At 33.8% G+C, this 27,377-nt stretch overlaps 1 protein-coding gene across 2 annotated transcripts; it reads right to left on the reverse strand.

Annotated features, from left to right (window-relative positions):
* Positions 1-13,837: 13,837 nt before the first annotated feature.
* LOC148616111 (uncharacterized) lies at positions 13,838-26,982 on the reverse strand. 2 transcript variants are annotated; one of them, XM_088582810.1, is made up of 5 exons: positions 26,751-26,982; positions 18,480-18,527; positions 16,865-17,125; positions 15,618-15,800; positions 13,840-15,154 (listed from the first exon to the last, which is right to left on the reverse strand). In XM_088582810.1, the coding sequence occupies exons 1-5, from the start codon at positions 26,767-26,769 to the stop codon at positions 14,658-14,660; spliced, it is 1,008 nt and encodes a 335-aa protein (XP_088438936.1). In that variant the 5' UTR covers positions 26,770-26,982; the 3' UTR covers positions 13,840-14,657. The 2 variants fall into 2 exon arrangements, with proteins under 2 accessions (XP_088438937.1, XP_088438936.1); XM_088582811.1 differs by lacking the exons at positions 18,480-18,527; positions 26,751-26,982 and adding an exon at positions 17,543-17,654 and having other exon boundaries at positions 13,838-15,154.
* Positions 26,983-27,377: the final 395 nt, after the last annotated feature.

A 27,377-nucleotide genomic window follows, 5' to 3' on the forward strand; every position in this document is an offset into this window, starting at 1 on the left:
CCGAACTTTACACTTATCAGCTAAAGTGATATAGCGCATTTGAGAAGAGTCAAAGAAGATATAGTTCATATGACCCACTGTGGATCTGAACTACAGTTTCAAATCCAATACTGCCATGCCATCGTGTGGAGGCGTTGACATTACACTGAGATATATTTCATTTCCTTTGAAATCTTCTGGTAAATGCTTGGCACGATGTTTATTTTTATCACCTGATTTATTGCTCATTGATCAAATCCCGGCTTTTTTTTTAGATAAACAGTTACAAATGTCCTAGTGTTTTATTATCTTCATTGTATTTGCTATAGTGACCGCAATATTTACTGTTTACATCATGATATTTTGATGAATAGAATGATTTTGCCCTTGTGAATTGTTTTTGGCGGGATCTCTTTATGACTCGTGTCGGGAAGCTGCATGATTGTTGTTGACTATTGCCGGATTATACTCACATGCAATATGACGGGTGTCTCTGGCGGAGGAGGACATGAATAACCATCTAGAGCATCTGGTGTCATTCCAAGTTTTTTTTAAGTTCACATTTCTTGTGCTGTAATTATTTTATGAGACATCTTTTTTTTCATATTTTCAGATTGTAAATGTATTCTGCTTTATTTGGTTTGCTGCATTCTGTATCAAGTGTATATGTAGATCGTCTTTGTTTCCTGTGTTTACATTCAGGCCATGTTTTGGAATTTGATAAAATGCAAACATATTTGAATTATCCCAAAAAAGAATGACAAATTGAGACTAATCTATATTGAAATTGAGAAATGACATAAAAATAAAACAAAAACAAAAAATAAAGATACCAGGATCAGGTAAGAACTACTAGCCTTTCGTTTAGTAACATTTTCATACGACCGTATTTTTAACCTTTATTAAAATGGCACGACTTATAACTTAGTTGGGATACGAACACTACGTAATGTCGTAATTAGCTACACAGGATTTAATATTTCTGTGCAATATTTTTAACCACAAAGTAACACTTAAATCTAAAAGCACCTTATAAACAATGTTGTCGTCATCATGAACTCGTGGATCGTTACGCTGTATCTATCTGCACAATGAAAACTGATTCGTTCAGCGTGTCATAGTTTTCCTGTCCTCTTTCGTTTACGCCGGACTTTATTTTTTATGAACAAATCGGCAAGTGTTTCTCGAAAAGCAGCAGAGGGCAGAGGACGCTTGCCTTACCGGTGCACCTGGTCCATGCTCCCAGTTTTTAGTGAAGTCCGAGTTGATCATTTACTTTTGTTACTTTGTATGTATTATTTTAGTTACTTTATGTACTTTGTTGTGATTGTCTGTTTTCCATGTCTGGTATTTGTCTTTGGATTAAATTCTTCTGATTTCTGCTGGAATCCTTGTTTCCTTGATTACTCTTTAAGAAGATGCGTTTTTTTCTCTCAAAAATTACAAAAGGCAAACTGTAACGAACTTCATTATATTATTTTCATTTTTGCATTTACTAATTTATTATTTTGCCCATAGTTTGAAATAGATGATGTAGTTCACAAATATCTTGGCATTTTTTTAAGGTAAGTAATACCCGCTAAATGATTTTCCCGCGAAAGGTGCGTATAAGCACGGGTGATTTATACAGGTAAAACGGTTAGGCAGAGCACATTTAGATTTTGAAGTGACTGGACGTGTTGTGTCCAAGTTTGCAATTCACATATTTGGTGAGGTCTCAGAATTGTCAGTTCAGGACATGGATTTTCACAGGAAAATATGTTGAATCTGCTCAGGGGTTTTTCCTATCCAGTTTTGTGCTCCATTTTGAAGGAAACAACGTTAATATTGTCAAATGCTATCGTCCTAGTTTTTGACACAGATCTACCTAAATACCGTATGTTAATGTCAGTTTTGTACGGTGAACAGCGACCCATATGTCCGTAATTTAGCGGATGGTGTAATATTTATAGTCAGCGATAGTTGTGTTAATTTAGCTGGAATGTTGCATTAATATATCCTACAGTTCCATTTGTTACACAGTGAAATTTGCTGAAATTAGTTTTCCGTCGGTGTATATGGTGAAATGTTGAAATATTGTGTGGACGTTCAGCACAAGAATTGTGTTAATTATTTCTGAAATTTATATTGGCCGAAAAGTGTGTATTGGTCAATTTGAATAATAAATTGAGTTGATTTATATGAGAAATAAAAATTATAGTGTGCCATGAGAATCAGAAATGAATATACATGTATATTGAAATGGTGAAATTTAGTTTGAATTTTATATTGAAAGTCTACTGAAATCGTTGCGTCCTAGATCTTGACCATCGAGTATGGTGCACCGTAGGAGCCATGGTGAGAGATGATGATTGAATAATCTATTAGATTTTACTACACCAATTTTTAGTTTGTTTACTGTGTGTGAACTGTGACTTTTGTTTGCTTACATACTTTCATTTGCATACCCATTTATTTATGTTCATTTGCATGTTGTATATATATGTTTAGTTTTGTTTGATTTGTTCAGTTTATTTAGTTTTAGTAAAATATTATTTTTACTTTTGTCTCTATGAATGCTGGCCAACTGACAATCCGACTATCCTACGTCTTTACACAAACAAACAAATATTGTAACGGATGCTTCTTTGGAATTTTCCTTTTTAAGGTGTACAATCTAATGTAAAATGTTGTACATGCATTTTCAAAGGCTCTTTGCTTCCAATTTTATACTTTCCCATTTATTTGCATTTAAGGTATTTTTTTAATGAAAATTGCGGATATTTGAACAAATTTTAAATTGGACCTACTTGTTATCATTAGCCTGGCACAGGTCTTTTGAAATGAATATTCAGTATCTTTCCAATATACCGGAAGGAAATGTTAATGGTATAATGTGTCGCTGTTGAAGGTGAATCTTTTGTTAGTACAATAGATATGTAATTAAAAAATAAAATATAATCCTTGCACCTGTCCATACATGCCCTTTACATTAATTAACTATCCTAAGACACAACCAAAGTCTTATTTTTCCCATTATATGGTAACATTATATCAAAGTATTCTGTATTTCCGTGATCGTTTTATATGAACAAGTTAGATTAGAATTTTATCATTTTAGATTCTATGTATTTGCATTCTTTTTTTTTTTACTGAAAATTTGATACTACTTCAGAAAATATACAATGAATAATTATAAGTAAAGAGACTCATTTGATCTTAAAGCCATTTATATAAAAAATAAAGAAACAGATTATTACCGGAGGTTGGTAATAAGATCAAACCATATTTACATCTGTACATTTTATGACAATTGGTTTGTGGTATTTCGAATCTAACTGCTTAACGCTCACATATTCAAACATTCGAATTGTATAGATAATGTGGAATCCCATTAGTAACTCGATTAAATAAAAGTCTGGTTAAAATTTAGGTCTTAATTTTTTATTGACATTCGTTTTAGCTAGACTGTTGAACATTTCAATATAAACACATTATGAGATCTGACTCAATTCACTATTCATACACAATATGACGGTCCGAATAATTTCAGCAGACTTTGCTACATGTAATTGTGTTTAAATATATGGAAAGCATGAAAATAGCTATTGAAGGTATAAACACCTACAAATTGTATGTGTTGTTCTAAAGAAGTGTTACCCGTCAGAGTTGAAAGAGTTTTCAATAATGACGCGAACCATTTTACGGTTGCAGAGGATACGCAGCTTTGTCTGCATCATTACAAAGACTAGAATTGAGAGAAAGATCATTAAATCTATTCAACATTTAATTTCTAGCAAGAACATATCGCATAATAATAAATAATCATATGAATAAATGACATTACAAGATGCAAATGTGGGGTCTAAAAGTGCCAAATATCCCTGAAAAAGGATCCCCACTCAAAGAATCCTTGGCGAAATCCGAGTGAATGTGCTATCAAAACCCAACCAGAACCATTCATATATTGGTAAGTTAACCTATTTAACCAAGCAAATACCTAAATTCTTCAAATTACAACTTCTAAAAAGCATAAAGGGTGTCCTTCAGTAGAGTAAACCATTTTGACCTCTACTTTTAAGGACCCAGCTACATAGATACATACCCCCGTGCAGGTCCGGGTGATAAAAGAATAGGCCTGCAGCAGCGCTAAGCTTGTCGTATAAGGCGACTAAATAGTGCTCAGAAACCTAGCCCGGGGCTAGGCGCTCTGCCCACAGAGCAAATGGGATGTGTGCCCCAGGTGGTAGAATGGGGTAGCCCTGGCGTGTTACATGCTGGGGTTGTCAGGCTATAATACGTAAAATCTGACCGCAAACCATAGTGGTGCACTGTGTTGGGAAAAATGCCACGTTCCTCGCACGTTAAAGACCCCTGCTGTGTATTCGATAGGAGTAGGAACCTTTGCGCTCCGCCACAGGAGGCTAAATTGCCCGATCTTACCCATCCCCCTTTTTCCAGTGGCAATCAAAATTTGTCGACCCTATTATCCTTGTCACCCATCTTTTTTTTTTCATTTCATGTTCATTATATCATCCATTTCATGTTCATTGTCTGAATATAGCTGAAATATTGCTGCTCGGACATTAAACCCCAACAAACAACATAGATACATACTCATACATATATTCATGTATATGAGCACTTGCAAGAGCAAGTCATGATGACCTCTATTTACAAGAACTATATATGAAAACAGAATGAAAATACAATGTGTATAAAATAACAAAAATTCAGGGCAAGCCATGTTGACCCCTAACTTAAAACTTTTACATTAATCCATGTAGAGTAAGCCATGTTGTCCTCTGCTAAATTATGCATTCTGATATAATGTTGAAAAGCATCGTTGCCGCGTAATTACGGCCCCGATTCTAAAACTATGTCCTTTATAATAATCATCGTTTAAACCAATCGCTTGTAAAATAAATTTGAGTTGTTGTTTAAAAAAGAATGCTGAAACGGGTTTGCCGTCTTGAAACTGAAAAAGAGGACTTTTTTATGTTGTATCCACGTTAAACATTCTAATAGAGAAGAAACTGGACAAACAGCATTGTTTTTATACATAGCCAAAAACAACGTTTTCGGTTGAGCGATACAATGTTTAAAATATCTCAAAATAACACCTGACAAAATGCTTCGTATGCTTTAACCAATTTGATATAAGAACGTGTGGTGGCAGACCAAGACGCATTAACAAGTTGTGTAGTTTCAGTATGAAGAGATGTGATGGTACTGTGACTGGTGTGGGCTTGTGATGGTACTGTGACTGGTGTGGGCTTGTGATGGTACTGTGACTGGTGTGGGCTTGTGATGGTACTGTGACTGGTGTGGGCTTGTGATGGTACTGTGACTGGTGTGGGCTTGTGATGGTACTGTGACTGGTGTGGGCTTGTGATGGTACTGTGACTGGTGTGGGCTTGTGATGGTACTGTGACTGGTGTGGGCTTGTGATGGTACTGTGACTGGTGTGGGCTTGTGATGGTACTGTGACTGGTGTGGGCTTGTGATGGTACTGTGACTGGTGTGGGCTTTTGATGGTACTGTGACTGGTGTGGGCTTGTGATGGTACTGTGACTGGTGTGGGCTTGTGATGGTACTGTGACTGGTGTGGGCTTGTGATGGTACTGTGACTGGTGTGGGCTTTTGATGGTACTGTGACTGGTGTGGGCTTGTGATGGTACTGTGACTGGTGTGGGCTTGTGATGGTACTGTGACTGGTGTGGGCTTAACCCAAGAGCTATTTGAAGAGCTTTCTGAAACGAGTTAAAAGATCACAGACTACGTTTGATTTTCCCGGGATATGTTTTGCTCTAAAATGAATATTTAATTTCAGCACAGACAATAGAATTCTTCGTACTTAAATCATTATTGTTTGTTTTTCTTTTGAGGAGGTATTATGATATCAGCTACTGCTGCATTATCTGTCAAAAATAAAATTTTGTGGTTAGATAAAAGAGAGCCCCATATATCAATAGCGAATACTATTAGAAATAGTTCTTTGTCAGTAATACGTAAGTCCTTCACGTTGTAAGGTCATTCGCCACTAAACCATTTATTCCCAAAAACAGCTGCAAAACCACCATGAACCCCAGCATAACCCGAAAAAAGGTTTAGAACATCAGAGGAAACCCAATTTGTTTTAGTAAAAACGGCGATTCCCATTGAAGGTTAAAACAAATTCATGCCACAAAATCAATTCTAGCTTCTTAGATGAGAGTGAGTCTATAATGTGGACATGTAAGACCTATAGTTAAATAACCTACGTAAAAACGCACGACCAAAAAAAATGACAATGCAAGCAAAATTCTAAATCCCAAAAGTGACTGCAATGCACGTAGAGTTAAGTTTCTTTTATACCGATAATTTCGAAGCATTTTCTCAACTTATCCCGTGACAAACGTGCTTACATTTTTAATAAATCTATTTCTATACCATAGATAGTTATACATGTTGTTTTTCCTCCTTTATTAACACAGTTAAAATGCCTGCCAAAAAACAAAAAAAAAACAAAAACGTGATAAATGAAGTAAGACATTCCCTTTGGGTAGGATACATCATGGCTCAATCTAACTTAAACCTAGTGGTGAACATGCAAAATCTGGAAAAGGAGGTAGATTAAAAGGGCCCACAATACTTTGCTTTCTTACTTCCTTAGCTAATTTTATATTTACGACAAAAAATTAGTGCGAACACTCTTATGATTCGGAGAGAAGGAATTAATTTGTTTCTCAAAATTAGATCGTAATGAAGAACCAAATGTAAAACCATCTACCAGTAGTTTACAATCATATCCATTCAGAAAATTATTCAATTTATCTGCTTTTATTGGGGTTGGCATTTTGTTTTTCACTCTTGTTTTCTTCTTTGCAAGTAATTGAGCTGTGTTTTTATTTCTACTGCAGTGAATGCACTGCTCGTTACAAACCCATGGCCAAAATCTACAGAAGGCCCAGCAGAAACCCATATGGAAAGGTTGTTGGGCCTTCTTTGAAAGGGCACCCCACTGGTTTTTTGAATTTCTCTGAATATATCGTGCCCCACTTGTTTTTAATAGTTACCATACGCTGCCGACAGCCACAGTTCACCATTTATAACACCCCATGAAAAGTTCGTAATTTTTTCAACTTTCCTTAAATGTTCGTCTAAAGTTTTTACTGCTGAAAATCCAAATTGTTTAGCCATAATCCTTATATTATGGTAATGTTTTATAAGTTCTAAGATTGAATTCTGGTTATTTAACAAAAACACAATGTAAATAGACATAAACATGTCAAAAGCGTTAGCCCATTACCAAATAGATAGTAGTTCCCTCTTATATTTCTTGTTTAAAATAGTGACGATATCATTTTCAAACAAAATTTGTCCTGTATTTTCTTCCTCATCTCTGTGAGGGCAGAAGGGAAGAGCAATCAAGGGAACCAAGGTTATAGCGGTAATCAAAAGAATGTAATCTAGGGACAAAGACCAGACATGGAAAACAGACATACAAAACAAAGTACATAAAGTAACCAAAACAATACATACAAAGCAACAAAAGTAAATGAGCAACTCCGACTCCACTAAAAACTAGGAGCATGGACCAAGTGCACCGGTAGGGTAAGCGTCCTCTGCTTTTCTAGAAACACCTGACGAGTTGCTCATAAAAAGTCTAGTCCAGGGTAGACAAACGAGGAAAGGAAAACTATGACCCGTTGAATAAATCTGTTTTCATGGTGTTGATGGATACACCATAACGATCCACGAAAAATCAATATAATTATCAGAACAAACTAAGGATCTTTGCTTCTCCGTGACATGAAAACCTAATGGTATCGAATGTATTAAAAAAAAGAACAGGAAATATCATAGCCATCATAATGTATACCTGTTTGATTATGTGCATTGAAATTGTTTAAATTTAAAAGTTCAAGGTCGAACATCAAAGGCGACTGATGGAACCACAGACGGAAAGGAATCTACAGAAGGAATAATTCCGCACGTGTTACGTCCGGTGACGATATCGGTGTCAATGATAATCCCGAACCTTTAAGCTGGTTCAGCTATGGCGTGGCAATCTTATCTTTTATAGGAGCCATATTGCCCATCTTTATTCTTATATATGTATTACTATTTAAGCCTTAATAAGAAGAGACACCGATTCCGAAGAAGTCTGTGTGGGTCGTTGTTCTCTTCTTTTCCCTGTGCTGGTGTCTTGAAATATTTTCCACAAACCAAACGTGCTGGTAATGTTTTCTTCCTTTTACTGGTCTTCTGTTTTGGCATAGTGTCTACATAATACTTATAAATTACATTATTGCAGTCTCTAATAATAAATAACTAATCTGCAAATCGGCATTTTAAAATACAAATCAAGATGTTGGTCAAGTTGGAATCAAAATACTCATTTTCTACACAACCATGTATAATTGTTTAAACTGAGGGACCACAACCTATCTTTGTTCAAAACCAATAATAAAATGCTTCGCAAATTTGACAGTTCTAACATCGTTGGGAATTTTCAGACCCTTCTATAAGTTTACATTATGTTTATTACCCTTATATGTCCAATAAGTTATTTTGTCCCTAGACAAAACACGTCTTAATATTTTGTTGTTAGCATCACAAACCTTTAAATTGTATACAAACTTTACTTCCGATACATCGGAATACCTTGGGAGCAATTGTCCAATAACGACGTGACGCACGAAAATATACTTTGTCCCTTGCCAATTTGGTAACGTCAGGTTCTCTAAACAAATCATTTTCACCAATTTTCAAGAATACACAATGCGGATTAAATTCAGAATGATTTGCATTGAATCTCGCTTTTGAATACATTTCCGACCGGGTCTAAGCGTTGCCCCTCCAAAACCATGAAATTCTACTTGAATAGCCGTTCCATCAAGCCCATGTTCAGCCAACCCAACGACGATTATTACATGAGAAAAACTGTAATCTATGAACAAAAGAATGCCCAAATATTAACGCCATCGGAGCATTATTCAAAAGCAAATAGATTATTTTAAGGTTCGCTTTTATCTTTCAAAATCAGAGTAAGCTGGGCTGGTTCTCCAACTCACTTATCGTCAGCTACAACACCCATGTCGGGCTATGACGATCGACTGAACACTTCACTCGGTCTAGCGATATATTAATATGCTTAATCCAGCTCCGACTAAAAACACTGCGCCATTATGTACAAAGCTGGCCACTCAGGAATGATTTGGATTTTGTAAAAAAAAAATCGATATATTAGGGTTAAAGACAGTTCTAACTTCGGCAGGAAAGAAACATACAACTTTGAAACAAACAGTATCACAATTTTCCGCTATCAATTAAAATGTGAAACCAAAATTTGTTATATACAGACTTTATCCTGAGGAATTATAACGCTGATCGCTTGACTGTAGCAGTAACTTAATAACCCCAGGATACCAGTTCACCAATCAGATAAACATATATATGATTACGGGTGTATCATGCATGTATATCAGCGATAAATCGATCTTGCACTCATGACGCATTGAAATCCGATACAATCATTAATGGATTGACTAATCTATAATGTAATGTGATTTTGCGGATGAAAATTCTTTTATTTTCCTATAAATGTTCTATATTCTGGACCACTATAAACCATAATAGTATAGAAACATATTAACAAAATATTATTGAATAACTTTTCTTCTTTCCTAACGTCGTAATTGTTTATGAGTAGCTGGACGGGTGTTTCTAGATGAGCATAGACCGCTTACCTTACAGGAGCACCTGGTTCATTGGTTTCTCTGTATAAAATGTATGAAAGTTTTAAGTGGGTCTAAGACCCCGATGTAGCAAAAACCTTGTCTACTATACATGACAGATATTTTTTGTCGTACCAGCAGACAAAGCACAAAATAACATTGTTTTTGTCTGCAAAACGTATTACATTCATTTATTATCATTTGTTTGTTTGTTTGTTTGTTGGGGTTTAACGTCCGAGCAGCAATATTTCAGCTATATTCAGACAATGAACATGAAATGGATGATAAAATGAACATGAAATGAAAAAAAAGGATGGGTCACAAGGATAATAGGGTCGACAAATTTTGATTGCCACTGGAAAAAGGGGGATGGGTAAGGTCGGGCAATTTAGCCTCCTGTGGCGGAGCGCAAAGGTTCCTACTCCTATCGAATACCACAGCAGGGTTCTTTAACGTGCGAGGAACGTGGCATCTTTCCCAACACGGTGCACCACTATGGTTTGCGGTCAGGTTTTCCGTATTATAGCCTGACAACCCCAGCATGTAAAACGCCAGGGGTACCCCATTCCACCACCTGGGGCACACATCCAAGTTGCTCTGTGGGCAGAGCGCCTAGCCCCCGGCTAGGTTTCTGAGCACTATTTAGTCGCCTTATACGACAAGCTTAGCGCTGCTGCAGGCCTATTCTTTTAACACCCGGACCTGCACGGGGCATTTATTATCATAGATATACGTAGAAAATAAAAGCGGTAATAAGATCTATACGGTATTACACTATCCAAAGAAGAGATAGTGGAAAACCATAAACTGTGCTATCATCTTTATCTTTCTACCAAAGACGATGATTGTGATCTGTCGTCTATGAACTGGATTCCTCAGTTTTACAAGAATCCATACAAATAACACTACATAGCTGGATCTGCAAAATGTACTACTAAACCTCTTTAAACATTTAAAAACGACGTTACACCTATATACAAATATGTAGTTTTTGGTAGAGATTCCTCTTACTTTGTAAAAAAGAAATTCTAAATCATTTTCAAAATATACAGAAGACGTTTTCAAAATGCTTGAATTTTTTTATCGACATAGTTGTCCAGTGTGGTGGACGCGTTTTTCAAAAAACGTTCGGCATTCCAATGGGATAAATTAGTGATGATCTTCTTGCTAACCTATTCCTTCACTCTTATAATGCAGACATTATAGCTGATCTGATCCAAAAGAAGGAACATCGTTTAGCTAGATCCTTTAATCTCCACAATCTAGATGACGCATTAGCGTTAAACAACCCTAGTTTTTGGGATTGATACATCACATCTACCTCCAAGAAATTGAGATAAAAAGTACTACTGACACTGTGAAGTCAGCCTCATATCTTGAACTACGCTTAGCGATCGATGGTAATAGAAAACTATTGACCAAAATATACGACAAACGCAAGGTTTTTTTCATTCCGTATTGTCAAGTTTCCTGAGGCAACATCCCTTCATCACCTGCATATGAAGTTTACATATCAGAACTCATACGTTATGCCAGAGCTTGCCGTAACTACGCAAACTTTTTGTTTCTCTATAGACTTCTTACAATAAGGCTTCTGGATTAAGGGTTATGTTGCAACACTAAGTTTTATGGTCGTCATCATGAACTCGTGGATCGTTACGGTGTAACTATCTGCAACATGAAAACTGATTTGTTCAACGTGTCATAGTTTTCCTTTCCTGTTTCGTCTATCCCAGACTTGACTTTTTATGAGCAACTCGGAAAGTGTTTCTAGAAAGGCAGAGGATGCTTACCCTACCGGTGCACCTGGTCCATGTTCCCAGATTTTTGTAGAGTCCGATTTGCTTATTTCCTTTTGTAACTTTGTATGTATTATTTTGGTAATTTTATGTTATTTGTTGTATTTGTGTCTTTTCCATGTCTGGTCTTTGTCCCTTGATTACATTCTTTGATTTCCGCTAGAATTCTGGTTCTCTTGATTACTCTGTACATATGTTGATTATTTAATGTTCTTTGCTCTGTGTGTTTATTTTACTTTCTTATCTTTGGATTCTATTCTTTTGATTACTGTTCCAATTCTGATTTCCGTGAGCCTCCATTGTTATACGGACTTTCCGTTTTGACTATGCAATTTGGCTACTGCGTAGATTTGATCAGTTCGGCAATTTTGTAATTACCCTTCACTGACCCCCATACAAATATGTAATTACCCTTCACTGACCCCCATACAAATATGTAATTACTTTTGATTGTTTAATTGAAATGGCAATATAGAGACAAACCCGGAATTTGGAAAACCCATCGGAGTGATCCTGACTTGGTACAGGCATTTCCAAAATGAAAGGTGGATTTAATAAGGTTTTTCAACCTGATCTTGAAAATTCGATTAAGTTTACTCTGTCAATAATTCAAAGTTGAGCATCATACATTCACCTGATCTTCTTATCAATGAAATGTAATAAACAATGCCGATGATATTTCCTCCGTAGCATACAATTATCGCTGAAAGAGTTTAAAACATTATAACCTTTGCGTAACAAAAAAAAGCTTTCTTGCATTCCACTGGATTTCTTTGCCGTGTTTATCTTCTTACGAAATAGCATCTAAAACTACGGTGTTTCATTTCAAATCTTCAGACATAAACTTAAGACATGAGTAATTTGGTTTTTCCATGTCTATTTAGATTATATTAATCTCTCGTACTTGATGATTCGTGCACCACACAGGACATTGCATGATTCTAATCTACCTTTGTTTTCTGTATGTTTTGCAATAAGTAACGATTTTCTTTTTACAATTTATACAGATTAAATTAGTTATTTTTTTAAATTTTATTACTGATTTCGACTCATATACAATAAAAGTCTAAGTGAAAGTGTCAATTCAAGGACAGCCATTGTTTTACCATATAAAAAAAAATAAAATGCATTTGAAAAAGAATTGATGGAACACCGATAAGCAACCCAAGCTCCAAAACATTTTCACGATAGTTTCCGAGAGTGAAAAGGAAACAGTTCAATGAAAAATAATCCCATCACTGCATTTTAAATAAAAATTTCTGAAAGAGATGGAAATGTCGAAATGTGTGGGTTTTATGTAGTTTTTGCTTTGTTTGTTTTGTTTTGTTTTTTTTTTTGTTGTTTTGTTTTTGTTTTTGTTTTTGTTTTACTTTTTTTTTTTTTTGTTTTGTTTTATGTTTAGTATTTTTTTGTCTTCACTGAATTTTTATTAAGTTTAATTCTTGAAAGGCAAATTCAAATATTATACACTGAATTGGAAATACAAATATCTGAGATCATGCTGGACCACTGAGTTACAATTTCATTGAAGTACACTGAAAATGAACATTTCAAGGGCAAATAACTCTGTAAAAAACTTCTGATCATATTCAATGATGCAAAGATCAAATAATGTTATATAATAATAATTATGTCGAACTGTCTTACTAACCAAATAGCCATTTATCCTGTAGCAGGATTATTGTTCGTGCAAGATAAATTCGTATGTATGTGACTTCTGGTGACCTTAATCTGCGCATGTGCTGTCTGATTGCAAAGCGAAAGTGGTTATTCAACGGCAAGTAAGGCAGACGGACTCAAGCCGTAAGAGAGAAAAAAATCGAATATAGCGCAATGATCCTTTGGAAATTTACGTATTTTGATATAAAGTGGTTATTAAATAATTAGATCAAAGCTATCGATCTTCTCTGATTAAAAATACGCCCCCCCCCTTAAAAAATTGCAATTTTTAAGCACTGTTGAAGAGTAATCAAAAGAATGTAATCCAAGGACAAAGACCAGACATGGTAAACAGATATGCACAACAAAGAACATAAAGCAACTAAAATCATACACACAAATTGTTCAAGATACCATCAGAATGCAGGGTTTGAGGTTTCATAATTCAAAATTTTCTTGGGGGGGGATGCATGGCCCCAAAGCCCCCTAGCAAATTCGGATCACTTCCTGATCCTCATCGGTGATCCTGTCAAGAATTGTTCCCCCCTGTACCTAGTCTTTGTCCGCCACTGAAACTTACAAAGCAGTGTAAAAAAGATCACACAAGTGTTCTGAAGTAGTTAAGTTGGACACATTGTTATAATGTAGGGCAGATTTCCACATAGAGAGCTATTTAAACTACTTAGTAGCCTACCTAAATTTGTATAGAAATTGGAACTGATCTATTTCAACTAGCTGTAAAGGTTTGTAAAATACCTCGCACAACGAGTTATCTTATCACGAGACATTACGTTAAGGTTAAATAAGCAGGTTTCAAAATGTTTTATTCTAGATTGAATTATTGGAACGTTTAACAGTGGAATGTGGAAATAAATGACCGTTCTGACTTGATAATCCAGTCTAGTTGACCGGACAAAAACGTATACTAAATAAAGGCCATAAGAGTTCTTTTATAGACCGTGAAGCTAATTAATTGCATAAAGAACGATTAAATTAATTTTCCATGAGTATCTATTCATTATTTTTTATAACTTAACAATTTTTTTTTATTTAATGCCACTAAACACTTATTTATATCGTGTAAAGTTTTGTTAATTACATAGAACTAACTACACTCGATGCCAATTAAATCTTATAAAACAGTCGTTGTCAAACAAATCCTAAAGAACCGTTAATGTCAAACAAATAGTACAAGACAGTCGATGTCAAATAAATTGTACAAACTATTGGTCGCTTTTCACATTCGTTTGTAAAAATATAAATGCACTACAACTGTTGGTTAATCACATCGTATTACCTATTGGTCGCTTTCGTTTCGTCTTTGATAATCTAAAACGTTCTCTTTGTCATAATGAATACTTGATAAAGTTACCAAGTAAATTCGAAATGCACATAACATGCAATGTTCGTGAAATCGTGACGTAAAGTAAATAAATCCTTTTTAGCTAATAGACAAATAAAGAGTGTGTGATATCTGCAACAAACTATATATGTGTATTATAAACTTCTAAACAATCTGTCATTTATCTGATGAGAAATCATTTTGGTTTGAACTTAAATGCTTTAAGCGAGCTTTTCTGGCATTTCTGTATACTCTCCTTAATTTTCTAAATACTTTTATGTAAAAATTGGCATCCATAAGAACGATTGCACCCACAACAAGTATAAGAACGAGAATTCCCATTGAACCAATAGCAATGGCGGAGGGGCGATTATCAGCAATACTTATAAGTTTATTTTTTGCAAGCGTTGTCTCGTCTTCGTTTATTTTCATATCATCAATCACATCTTTCAACTTTTCTAAAATCTCCCCCTTCGTCAAATTCATCAGAACTGATGATCCAAGTGATGAACACTGACATAGACAAGTGGTAGTTCCTAAGGTCTCTGTTGTCATAGCGGTTGTGGTCTCAGTCGTTGTAGGGCAGGCATAAGAGTTGTTTACCTCAAAACAAAGATCTCTACACTGCCAAGTAGAGGGTGGATCCGGACATTCAGTTATGTTTGGTATATTGACTACAAAGACAAAACGTAATTAAACTGTTGAATTGTTTCGTTCAAGTAGAAGAAGAATATATGAAACCTTGATATCTTATTTTCCGTCAACTAAAATATGTTTGTGTTTTTCACCCACCAAGTTTCAAAATCATATGAGAGATAAACATCACAAATTCGTTTTGATGTTTCAGAGAATGAATCGCATAAATGCTATTTATCTGACTATTTAACTAACTCATAGAGACTGAATGAAAGAGAAGCATACAGAAAAGTAGACAAAGTTGATTTAAATTCTAATTATCTCTTAGTTTAAGGCAGTAGCGGACCTGCGTTGCGTTTCTTAGTACATGCTAAAAATGTAAGGAAAATGTAATTGAATCACTTGAATGCCCGATGTTTACAATATTAATAATCAAAACGTAACAGTATACCCTACTAAGTGTACAGTAAAAACACGAATGCTTCTAAACATTTAACATACCATAAACCTCAACTTCACAAAAGATTAAAGATTTAATTTCCCTTTGAATTTTGACCGTTCTGCCGTGCGCTTCATTGTCACAGGTAAGTTTGATCGGACTCAGAGCATCAGTTTCTGATATCGTCTCATTATATCGAATACATGTGGTGGCATCTACGGTGATTGTTATACCCTCCATTTTTTCTTGAAAGTAATGTATGCAATAAAAAATATATGGTACCATATTGCACGTAAATCCAATTCTTTATCGTTTGTACATTTGGTAATTTCATTTTCTTTACAAAATAAACTGTTATCTACAGACAATATAAATGTATATATCAATATTATGTCTTAACAATAATTGGAATTATTTAACAAAATTATATCATCATTGCTAATAATTGAAAAAAATATAAATTATTCTGAGCTAGCTCTCAAAGATATCTCATTTAGTCTTTGTTGTGTGTTGAGATATCCCAAGGAGATAATTGGATGTATCATTGAGTGAATTTTCATAGTGTGTTTGTTGTTTCAGTTCATTTTTACCTTATATAACTAGTTTAAACGCCCGGCTGACGTCATGCGCCTATACACTGTCAGTTATTTGTAATTTAGGTGCCTTTGTTCACTTACCGTGTATTTTATGACTTTTGTTGTGGGTTGAGAACTTACTTTTAGGGGTGTTTACACTTGTTGCCTATTGCCGATCCCTGAATTTATTAACTATTTAAGATTTAGCCTTTACGCTGGTACATTTGTTATGTTTTCCCGTTTTTGTTTTCATCTGAATGAATTTTGGAATTTTCTAAAGCAAAAATTGGACTTAGTCATTGTCATAGTCATAGGGTGACTGTCTTTTTATCCGCAACTCCGCTGAATACAGAATGATGAATTCTTCAAAGATACTTTATTTCATGATGCCAGTGTGCATCGCCATTTTTGTTTTGTTTTTTTTGGGGAGGGGATGTCTTAATGCAAAACATGGATTTGTCATTTGATGTCCAATGCTGGTCTTCTTTTCATCCACAACTCCTCTGAAGCTGCTGAATTGAATTTGATGCCACTTTCAAAGATTCTTATGCCGTTGTGCACCTCCTAGTGTGTGTGTGTGTGCCTTATATCACTTCTGATATGCTTTTCGGGAAGAGTTTATTTGGGGTTACCACCAAGTGAGCTTTGTTCACAGGTTTTTTTTCTTGTTTTCGATATTATTTATGGTTACTGCATATTTATAACAAAACCGCAAATACATAATACAAACTTACTGTAATGTTCGAATTTGATATGATCTGTCCTTGCAAATATATGTATGTATTCAACTGCATAACTATCGCCAAGATTTACCTCCCACCATTGATTTTGCAGTGCGTTTGAATGGAAACAACTCCCATCGAAGAAATCTTGACTCTGCAGTCCATCTACTGCATTACATGAATACCCGTTTATCATGTCTGTGCTGTAGTACGCTGAAGAGTGTGAGGTAGGCCGTCTATATGCCACATTGCAAAGTAATGAATCCGTAATGCCTTAAAAATTAAAAAAAAGACATTATCGTTTATATTGATTGCAGCTTCAAACCCAAAAGTTTAAACTTAAAATGAACAAAATATTAGTAATAGAAATCACTTTAAATAAACAAGGAATCAAATAAGTAAAAAATATGGATACATAAGGCCAAACCAATAAAAGGACAGCAAACGAATTAGGTCACACAATACAAATGTAACTGGTACATGGAAATATACAAGAAACACCTAAATTTTTGGTTGTAAACAACTCGTGTAGGACACGAATTAGCGAGCGGATGTTGTTTCTTTTTAGACAAAAAAAGTCTACGCTTCTGTGTTATTCCTTGTATTTACCATTAACGAAAAGTTAAAATGACAATTGTCTTGTCACTTAATCAAAGACAACACGGTAATCAAAGATGATCATATTTATACCATAAGTTGAAACGAAAGGTCCGTCCGGCTGATGGAGTTACACGCGTTTTTTTGGCAATCAAAATTCTTTTTTCCCTTGGAATACCATTTCAAAAGGCTGGACAAATGCATTCAGTCTCAAACTGTTCAATACAATTATGATTTTGTTATTTGTACATGTATGTTTTATATTGAGGTGGTTTATGTTGCAGCGTGAACCAAACCAATAGTCGTATATATCTAATAATTTTATCAATAATTGAAAATAGTTCTTATATTTTAATTCGAACATACCAGAAAACAAAAAAAAATGAAATAAAAAAACTTTGTTTACTAAGATGAAATTCACATTTTCTAAGGCGGATAAATTCAGTTCATCTAGCGATAACACCATTTGTAATTGCCATGCATGTTTTAGTGTGTTAGGATACCACTGAAGAAGTTCGTAAATGTATATACTTTCGCAAGAAAATCACAAAACGGAAATTCATTCTGGATTTGTGTACAATTCAAAAATACAAATAATACTTCAATTAATAACATATATAATAATGACCTTTCAAAATGAATGTTTACTTAGAAAAATCGAAATGCAACATTCACACTTTGTTTCGGAGATGCATAACCGCGAACGAAAACCATACAAGTTATTTTGTATGTATCACTTTTGTAATTATTTCTCCCCCTATATATATTATTATTATATGCCATCATTTTGGGAGGGAATTTTCATATTGACAATACATTATAATTTACTTAAACCGAGCTCATGATAAACTACCACAGCATTGTTTTATCAACAATCTTTTCTTTCTACTTCTGTAGTCATATAACATTACCATAGACTTTTTATGGTATGAAGCTTTCAACGAACCACTTAACGTAAGTAGTAACTTTTCTAAAGACTAGCTTACGATATCAATAGCATTTCAACAGTAATAAACATATATAAACATACCTGGAATCATTGTAACCATGAAGATGATCAGTATGAAAGAATCAGCACCTAGAAACAGAAAGGACGGATTGAATGGAATGTTTACGACATGGCATGACACAAAATATGTCTTGAACAATACGACTCCCCAGACAGACTTTAAACAAGCTTCTACATAGATTCTACATTGTTAAATTGTTAATTTAATATAAAGGAGATAAAAAGCGTGAAACATCTAAAATGGGACAATTCAAGTACGTCAAAAATGCGCATGGCCTGAACGTGACAATAGGAAACAAATACAATCTACACACACGATGTAGAGAACCAAATAAAATATATCAAAAATAAAAATGAAGACAAAAGGAAAATAAAAACAAAAAATCTAAATCACTAGAATATGAACTCCCACAAAAAAAACTGGAGTAACATCAGGTGCACCGAAAAGGCAAACATATCTGGCCCTACTGGCGGCTCCCTTTATATTGTAAGTGAGTATAATTAAGGTTTTATCACTGTTACTTGAGTGGCCTTACTATTGTCATGGTGTCATTTTTGGTAAAATTTAATTGTTTTAACTAACCCTTAAAACCCAAGATACATTCAAAATCTGTACATATGTCTTTTTTACGGAAGCAAATATCAATTGAATTGGCAATCATATTACGTGTAAAATTAGATGCAATGCTGAGGATAAGGGATAATTGTTTTGCTCGAAAACGTGGGATTGTTATTCTTTCAGTTAAACTCTGAAGCACCATTCCTTGTTATCAGCATGGTTCCTGTAGCTACAGTAATGTATCTCTTTTGACATAATTTAGACGAAATTATTTGAGCTTGATTTGGTTTCAACTTTTTTCAAATGTTTTTGTTACGAGATTTGTTTGTATAAATAAACAAATCAAATCCATGTAAATGGCCTAAACATGAGAAAAGGAAATGTAAACGATTTGCATACAGGTACACAATGTAGATAGCGTCAAAAATAAAATACAGTCACTTATTTAAACTGAAGATATGAAACAAGACAAAAAAAAATAAAGCACAAGCAATGTGATTATCACGAAAAACGAGAGTTTCCGGTGCACCGAAAGGGAAAGTATATCGCGCTCCGCCATCGGCACCCGTCACATTGTATGTTAATATTTGTTTGTTTGTTTGTTGGAGTTTAACGCCCGAGCAGCTATATTTCAGCTATATTCAGGCGATGAACATGAAGTGGATGATAAAATGAAAATGAAATGATGATGAAAGGAAAAATGGGATGGGACACAAGGACAATGGGGGCGACAAATTTCGAATGCCACCGGAAATAGGGAGAGGTGGGTAGAGTCGGGAAATTTAGCCTCCTGTGGCGATCCTGGAGAATACCACAGTAGGGTTCTTTAACGTGCGAGGAACGTGGCATCTTTCTCAACACTGTGCACCACTATGGTTTGCGGTCAGGTTTTCCCTATTATAGCCTAACAACCCCAGCATGTAACACACCAGGGGTACCCCATTCCACCACTGGGGCACACATTCCAGTTGCTCTGTGGGCAGAGCACCCTAACCCCCGGCTAAGGTTCTGAGCACTATTTAGTCGCCTTTTACGACAAGCTTAGCGCTGCTGCAGGCCCATTCTTTTGACACCCGGACCTGCACAGGTTAAACTCCTCGACACACTCTGTCAAGACGCAGAGGGCTAAAAATGAGATAATTTTATGTCCAATTCCACCTGGGTGAAATCATCTGAGTTAACCAAGTTTCGTGTATAAATAATATGATTTATGATAAAACGACAAATTAAATATCAAAAGATCAAAATATCACTTGAATACATAGGAAAACTCAATTCACAAATACTGTACAGTTGAAATTGAACTTGATAATCTCATATTAATAAAGCATGTAAAAATTAAACCTAATTTCAAGAACTTATTTAAAAAGGCAATCAAGGGAACCAATATTCGAGCGGAAATCAAAAGAATGCAATCCAAGGACACCGACTAGACAGTGACAACAGACACACAAAACAAAACAAAAATAATCGACTTAATACGTTCAAAGAAACAAAAGTTAATGGTTAAGTGAGCGTCCTCTGTTTGAATGATTTGTAAAGAAAAGGTAAAGTTTCTCTGTCAAATTTGAAGACCTGATATGTGGTAGTGTAATTTAAACCCTGCAGATGAGAATATATGTTTCCATCGTTGTTAGTCATAAGGCCTTCCCATGTATATCCTCTGACATCATATATCGAAGGATATTTACCATTGTAGCAATCAAGTGTTAAGTTCGGTTGGTTGTCAACCTGGTAAGACGTCAAATTGAACTGACGGTATTTTGTTTCCTCTGTGAGATAAAAACATCATATCAGTCAATCAAACTTAGATGACGACCGTAAAAATTATGTAGCGATGACATCAAAAAGGCATTTCAGACCATATCAGACCATGGACAAAAATTTCTTTGATAGTTTCCGCGTTCTGAAAAGAATGTTCGTGTACTGATCACAGACTAGACAAACTATCTACTCCATAGACTGGGGATTGCCGCTTAGATCGCAAACTACACATCATAGATTATTTAACAAAACTGGCACAAAATCTACAACTCCTAAAAACTGAGGCTTCACGTTTTCGTAGCTTCTCCACCATATTTTGATAGAACTCATCCGAGCTGGAGTTTGCTTACCATTTCGATATTTTTAGTTCGGAATACTTCTTGAATATAATTTTCTGTTGAGTCTTAAACAAGTTAGGTTCTATTACTAATGATGAGGTATTACCCCTTGAAACACGTCTACGGCATACTGAAACTTGCAAAATTAATATGATAGATATATTTGTATTCATCTTGAAGCAGTCTGCAATTTGGTTAAGGTAATTTTTAAATTCACTTAGCAATAAAGATAAATGATAAAACACGGGTTAAATGCATCATACGGAATTTCTGTTTTCTCAAATCGAATAAATAACTTAATTATTTTCCATTTACATGCACATTAGCTCATTTTAACAACCATAGATTTGTTCATGGGTTGACATAATTATCATTTCATCTACTGAACAAATAAATGAGTACGATTGTGTTCGAAATATTGGCTGACAATTCACAAAAACGGTTAATGTTCCCTTTACCTTCTTAACAGCATAACTGTGATTAGGAACACACCTTCAACTTAATTAAGACTTGAGTTGATCATTATTTCACCAATTGACAGTTTCATTCTTTCTACTATGGCTTTTTAGCTATAGGCTACTATTTGTCTTTCAAGGGAAATAAATCTTATATCTTATGAGCAGTAACTGTCTGTCTGTTGTTCAGGATAACTACTATCCAAGAGAACTTTTGCAAAGTTCTAAAAGCAAAGAACAACTTTTTGTTTGTTTTTATTTATTTTCATATTTTGTAGATATATATTGCAATAAATGGTTTCACTTCTATGACTAGACATGGTCATATTTGTCAACCGAACTCTACCAATCAACATAAATATGAGTCGATACCCAAAGAAAGTGATTGTGACAACTCTGGTTTATAATTCTGTGGATATGTTTTTTTAGAAATAAAATGTCGGTGACGTCAGACGGAAACAACATGATTGCATTATGAAAGTAAGAAAAATGAGACACAAAGAACATTTATTCTTATCTCTTATACTAAGCCTATTTGAAATCTATGGAATATCAATTTTTAAGCTTTTAATTGTAGACATTGAAAATGAGAAAAATAGATCCATGGAGGATAAGAACGATTTTACGACACATAGAAATTCATTTGCACTGTCAATCAACTGTGATGTTTTCCAGTCAAAACTATTTTTTGTTATTTTTATATCTTATCATACATTGGCATGAAAGTAAAATGCATTGTACAGTACATTGTATTTTGATTTGTACGGCTTAAAGGTTGATCTATCAAGAATAACAAGGATTTCAAAATACTGTGAATCTTTTTTTAAAATCTTTCATGCTAAAACAAAATAAGAAAATAAAAAAATTATTGGCAGTGTGCTCGTTATTGAGATGGAAACATTAAAATGTTTGGCAGAAAATGACTTCTCTAAATTTTCCATAAGCATTGTCTTAGAAAGTTACACCTATTTAAAACACTAACGAAATAATAAGGACTTGATAAAAAAAAAACGCAAGAAACATTAATGCTATGAAATGGACAAAACTAAATGAGTCCGAAAATCTGACACAAATGTCTGAACCTTACCAGCGAACACTCTTAACTTGAAACCCTGCATGTACTTAGATTTCAATTTCTACGACGACAAATTGAGTCTTGATTTCTAAAAGAATGATGCTGGATCATATTGACTTAAATAAATAAAACAGAAATTTTCGCTTTTCTGTCAGACATAAATGAACTCAAGATGTTCACATACTTGACTTAACATCTAGATCTCCTGCGTCGATGGATGTAACATGCTTTACATCAGAGGAGAGAGTAGAATATTGTCAATAGTTTAAATGAAAAGATAAAAATATCATATGTAGTAGAATTTTAATTAACTTATTTCCTTTAAGGTTTCCAATTTCAACTGGTAAACGACGCTGTTCTTTATAAGTGCAAAGTCGGTTGATAAATAAATATATATAAACCAATTAAGTACACGTTTAGTATTTTTTGTGTCCATAGTAATATATATAGACCATTAAGTACGCTCTCAATTATTTTTGTTTCCATATTAAATACTGTGTTGGTACCGACTATACTCTTAAACCTTGGCACCACTTATTTCTATAATTACTTGATTTACAGTACGTTTTAAATTACACCATAAAATATCCATTCTAAATATGTTAATTGTAAGATAAAACTATGCTTCGAATGATGTATTTAACCAGTTTTCTGAATGGGTGAAACGTCACTTTTTTCAATATGAGACTTTTCATCGACCCCATGTTTAATTACATTCTCTTGTGATGATGTATTTAGGATATTGAGTCAATAACCTTGACTTCTAAACAAACCCAGGTTTATGAACCTGTATTATACCTTTCTAGAAATGGATACAATGGCATTTGTTATGATTTTCTTTTTTATTATTTAGTCGTGCGTATTAACTTTAATTTTTCAAAATAATAAAATATTCTCACATCATTGCCTACGGTATCAGGTACATAAAATGTTCCCATAAGAATTCTTTGTTAGTCACGCAACAACTATTTCTATCATTTTAAGTAAAAAAAGACATCAGTGTTTTAAATGATGTGACTGGTTCATTAATTAAACATTACAAAGGTAACCAATTTAATCAACAATTTGTAAAGTACGTTTATTGAATTAAATGTCAACCAAACGATAGATATATATTTTTGAACAATGTAAAATATTGAACCTTGAATGTGAACGTGAAATTCTGACAGCAAAACGAAAGATTAAAAGGGTATTTCTTGAGAACTGACATTAAAAGAAATGTAAAGGCTATACAATGCAGATGCGTGCTATTCAATATCGTTAATGCTGATTACGACTCATTGAGTAACTCTTACGTTTTAGTAACGTTGTATTAAAATAGTACTTTGTGTACTTTAAGTTATTAAATACCAAGACAATCTATTGTTTAAAAATCATTTTTCAATTTGATGTCATTTAAGATAAATAATCAAATATCAATTGCTGGCCAGTGGTTAGCACTATCTGACTCAAGATACAAATATCTGTGAAGTTACAATGTATTTAGGTAGTTGGAAGACATTGCATACAAAAGTAGCATTAAAGTGAAAGAAATATATAGAAATAAGTGATGCCGTTTAGAAAAGAATTATACGTTGCAATAATCTGTGCTTTCATTAACAAATTTAATGATTTTGGGGTCAAAATTGCCCTTTAGGATTACTAAAATAGTGTTTTATAATGTTGTTTATGATATAGATAATATATTCTTTCTTGCTACATCTCTGAATTAAAAAAAACATATTAAATTATATGCGTAGGTGGTAGGACATTGTGTACCAGTAATATAATGCAAATTATTTAGTCATTAGATATAGCTATTCATAAGGTCCAGTCCGGGTGTTATCCTTAATAGAAATATTATTGACCTTTAAGATGAACGTAAAAACTAAATTTAAAATAACTATTTTGCTATTTTTATATATCGATCAGTACAAAAGAAATAAAGATTATAAAAGATCATATAGATTGAGCTTTGAAGAGTAGATAAATATTATAAAAATTGCAATGCAAAGTCTGTAAATATTAAACTATAGATATCTCCCTTCTCCAAATTCATCTTCAAAATCTTCAAAAGTTTCAGAATCATAAGAGAAATCAGTTAAGAAAATAAGAAAAAAATGGATATAATGCTTCGGCGACTCACTGTTGTTACAAGGACTCGTGGTTTATAAGTTTTATAAAAAGATGCATATTTTGATAACTCTTAAAATATATCGATGAATCAACCAAGTATTAAATGTTTAGATCTGTCTCCAAACACAATAAGGAAAACTTAAAAAGCCATTGTCTTACTCTTACTCAACAGCTAAGACTGTGGTTATAAAATAGCTACATCTTTTAATGTCCATTCTTTTCTTACTTTTAATTAAGATCAATTTTATTATGTTTTTGTTATTTTTGTGAAAGAGGTTTTTGTGTAACCTGAACCGATCTGTCCATCTGTTATTGCGATCGATCATCGATCACTGATCAGTTTTCAATCAGTCATTGATCCGTCTACCAAAAATAGCATCACGTGACCACTGATGGGTAAATTGGTTTTACGGATTCCGCTGTCTTCTTTGTCAATAATAACACGTTTACTAAGTGCACTAAATTTAAACACCAATTAAATGTAAGTGTTTGTAAGGATCAGACAAAATGAGAAAAATCAGAAACATGCATATCAAAATCCCGCTGATCGGACAATGTAATAGCATTCAAGGATCTTTCTCTATTTAAAAATACCATTATTTAATACCTGCATCACTGGCTTTTCTCAGAAATTTCACCCACTGCCTGATTCTTACAGAGACTGACACTTAATTACTTATATTTCATATTTGTTTTATTTTGAACAAAATTTGTGGATTTAATATCTTGTGAGATATATAAAATCAATTGTATTATATTGAATTCGTTACAATGGAAATTCTCAAATTTACACGAACCGGACATCAGTCATTTTACATAATAGAACTGCGATCAGATCGGTCAACGGTCATCGGTTATCAATCCGTCAGCGATTATTCATTCAGCGGTCATCGATCAGTCAAATAGTTGCGCGGATCGGTTCGGGAGTGTACATACATCTTGCAAACTGCATACTGTAGTAATTTTAAAAAGGAAAGAGACTTTGGAGTATTCTTTTTTAAACTTGCTAGCCCTTTTTTTATTATTTTTCTTTTAATTACATGATAAATTTAACACTTTAACCTTTCTCGTACAAATGTTAAAAAGTAGAAAAAATGAAATAATTAACCAGAAAAAAAGTTCATACTTGCTTGTTATAAATGCAGTACTGCTAAGAATTTCAATTACAAAAAATCGCTTATTTGGTACCAAATTCTTGGTATGATTGCCTGGCGAAAGAGAAATTGGTTTGATTTGGAATATGTAGACAATGTCTGATACTATATAGGATAATAACACGTTTCAAGAGTCATCATGATAGTAATAATTAGTCGAAATCCTTTGACAATATAATCAAACGGACGTAGAACATTAGAAATTCTAACTCACTTTTAGTGAAAAAAAAATCTCAGCTTCTTGAAATAATTTAAGAAAGTACATAAAGTATGGGCCACCACAATAACGAAAACGACCATGTTTTTCAATCCTTGCAAAATACTGCTAAATGTGTTCTTATGTTGTTGGGGTGTGTAGTAAGTAATTAGTCTCGCTAACCTGATCGTCCTGGATCGCTTTAGGATAGATTTACGATTGTCCCGTAAAAGAAATTAACATTGTGTTATTTCATTCTTAATACCGACTGTCCATTTACATATTATATTTTCTCTTAATGTAGCTTCAATCAGATGAATTATGAAAATAGACGAAAAACGACTGTTTTACACACATATTGATAATTTAAAAATGAACATATTTTGTATGTTTGTTTCGTGTGGTGATAAACTGTGTATCATAAAAGACGTAACAATTCTACAAAAATTAAAATTAAACATTAGGTACCAAGCTTTATCAATTGATAATAATTTTAATCCTCTCTTCAATGATAATGTTTAATTAGACTGTGGTATAAATAGCAAACAGTTACAAAACAATTAAAGGCACTCCAATAATGTATTCATTACATTTGAACCAAGTTTAGATTAAAAAAACCTATGATACTTAACTTACCAGGTTTTGTTAAAGTCATTGTTTTACTTCAAAATCCAGCATCTCTTAATGATGGGTGAATAAATTCAATTTCTGTTCCTAAATGTAAAAATGTTCGTTATTGGTATCAAATGACTGCAGCATTATTCAATTCAAATTAGTATCTATAAATGATATCGAGTTTTCAACCGAACTTTCTTCGATTTGTAATGTCTAATTGAAAACACAAATGATTGTTGATTTAAATTACTCGGTGTTACGCATATTAGTTCTTATTGGACTAAGGTCTCACTATTTATAAGTGGTATACACAAAGTAAATACATAAGTAACGCCTTCCTTGCATTGAAATGAATATGTTCCTCTCGACAACAACAGGTAATAATCTACAGTTCTATGAAGACATGCATTGGAACTGCTTTCGAACATACAAATATATAAATCTAAATACCTACATTCTTGTTATATCACTTGTTTAGAAAAGAACACAATGTACTTACTTACATTTTTATAACAGAAAAAAAGAATGGATATGGTGAAAAGCACGAAATATAAGTTAATAAGTACTTTCAGAGGTCACCAAAAAGTCATAAACAAGTATACACATACTTTTCATTAAGCTCTAAAGCAACAAAAGTAATAAAATCCA

This window comes from Perna viridis, chromosome 5 (genome assembly GCF_037379345.1).
Source record: "Perna viridis isolate PV_CMFRI_1.1 ecotype Kerala chromosome 5, ASM3737934v1, whole genome shotgun sequence".
NCBI lineage: Eukaryota > Metazoa > Mollusca > Bivalvia > Mytilida > Mytilidae > Perna > Perna viridis.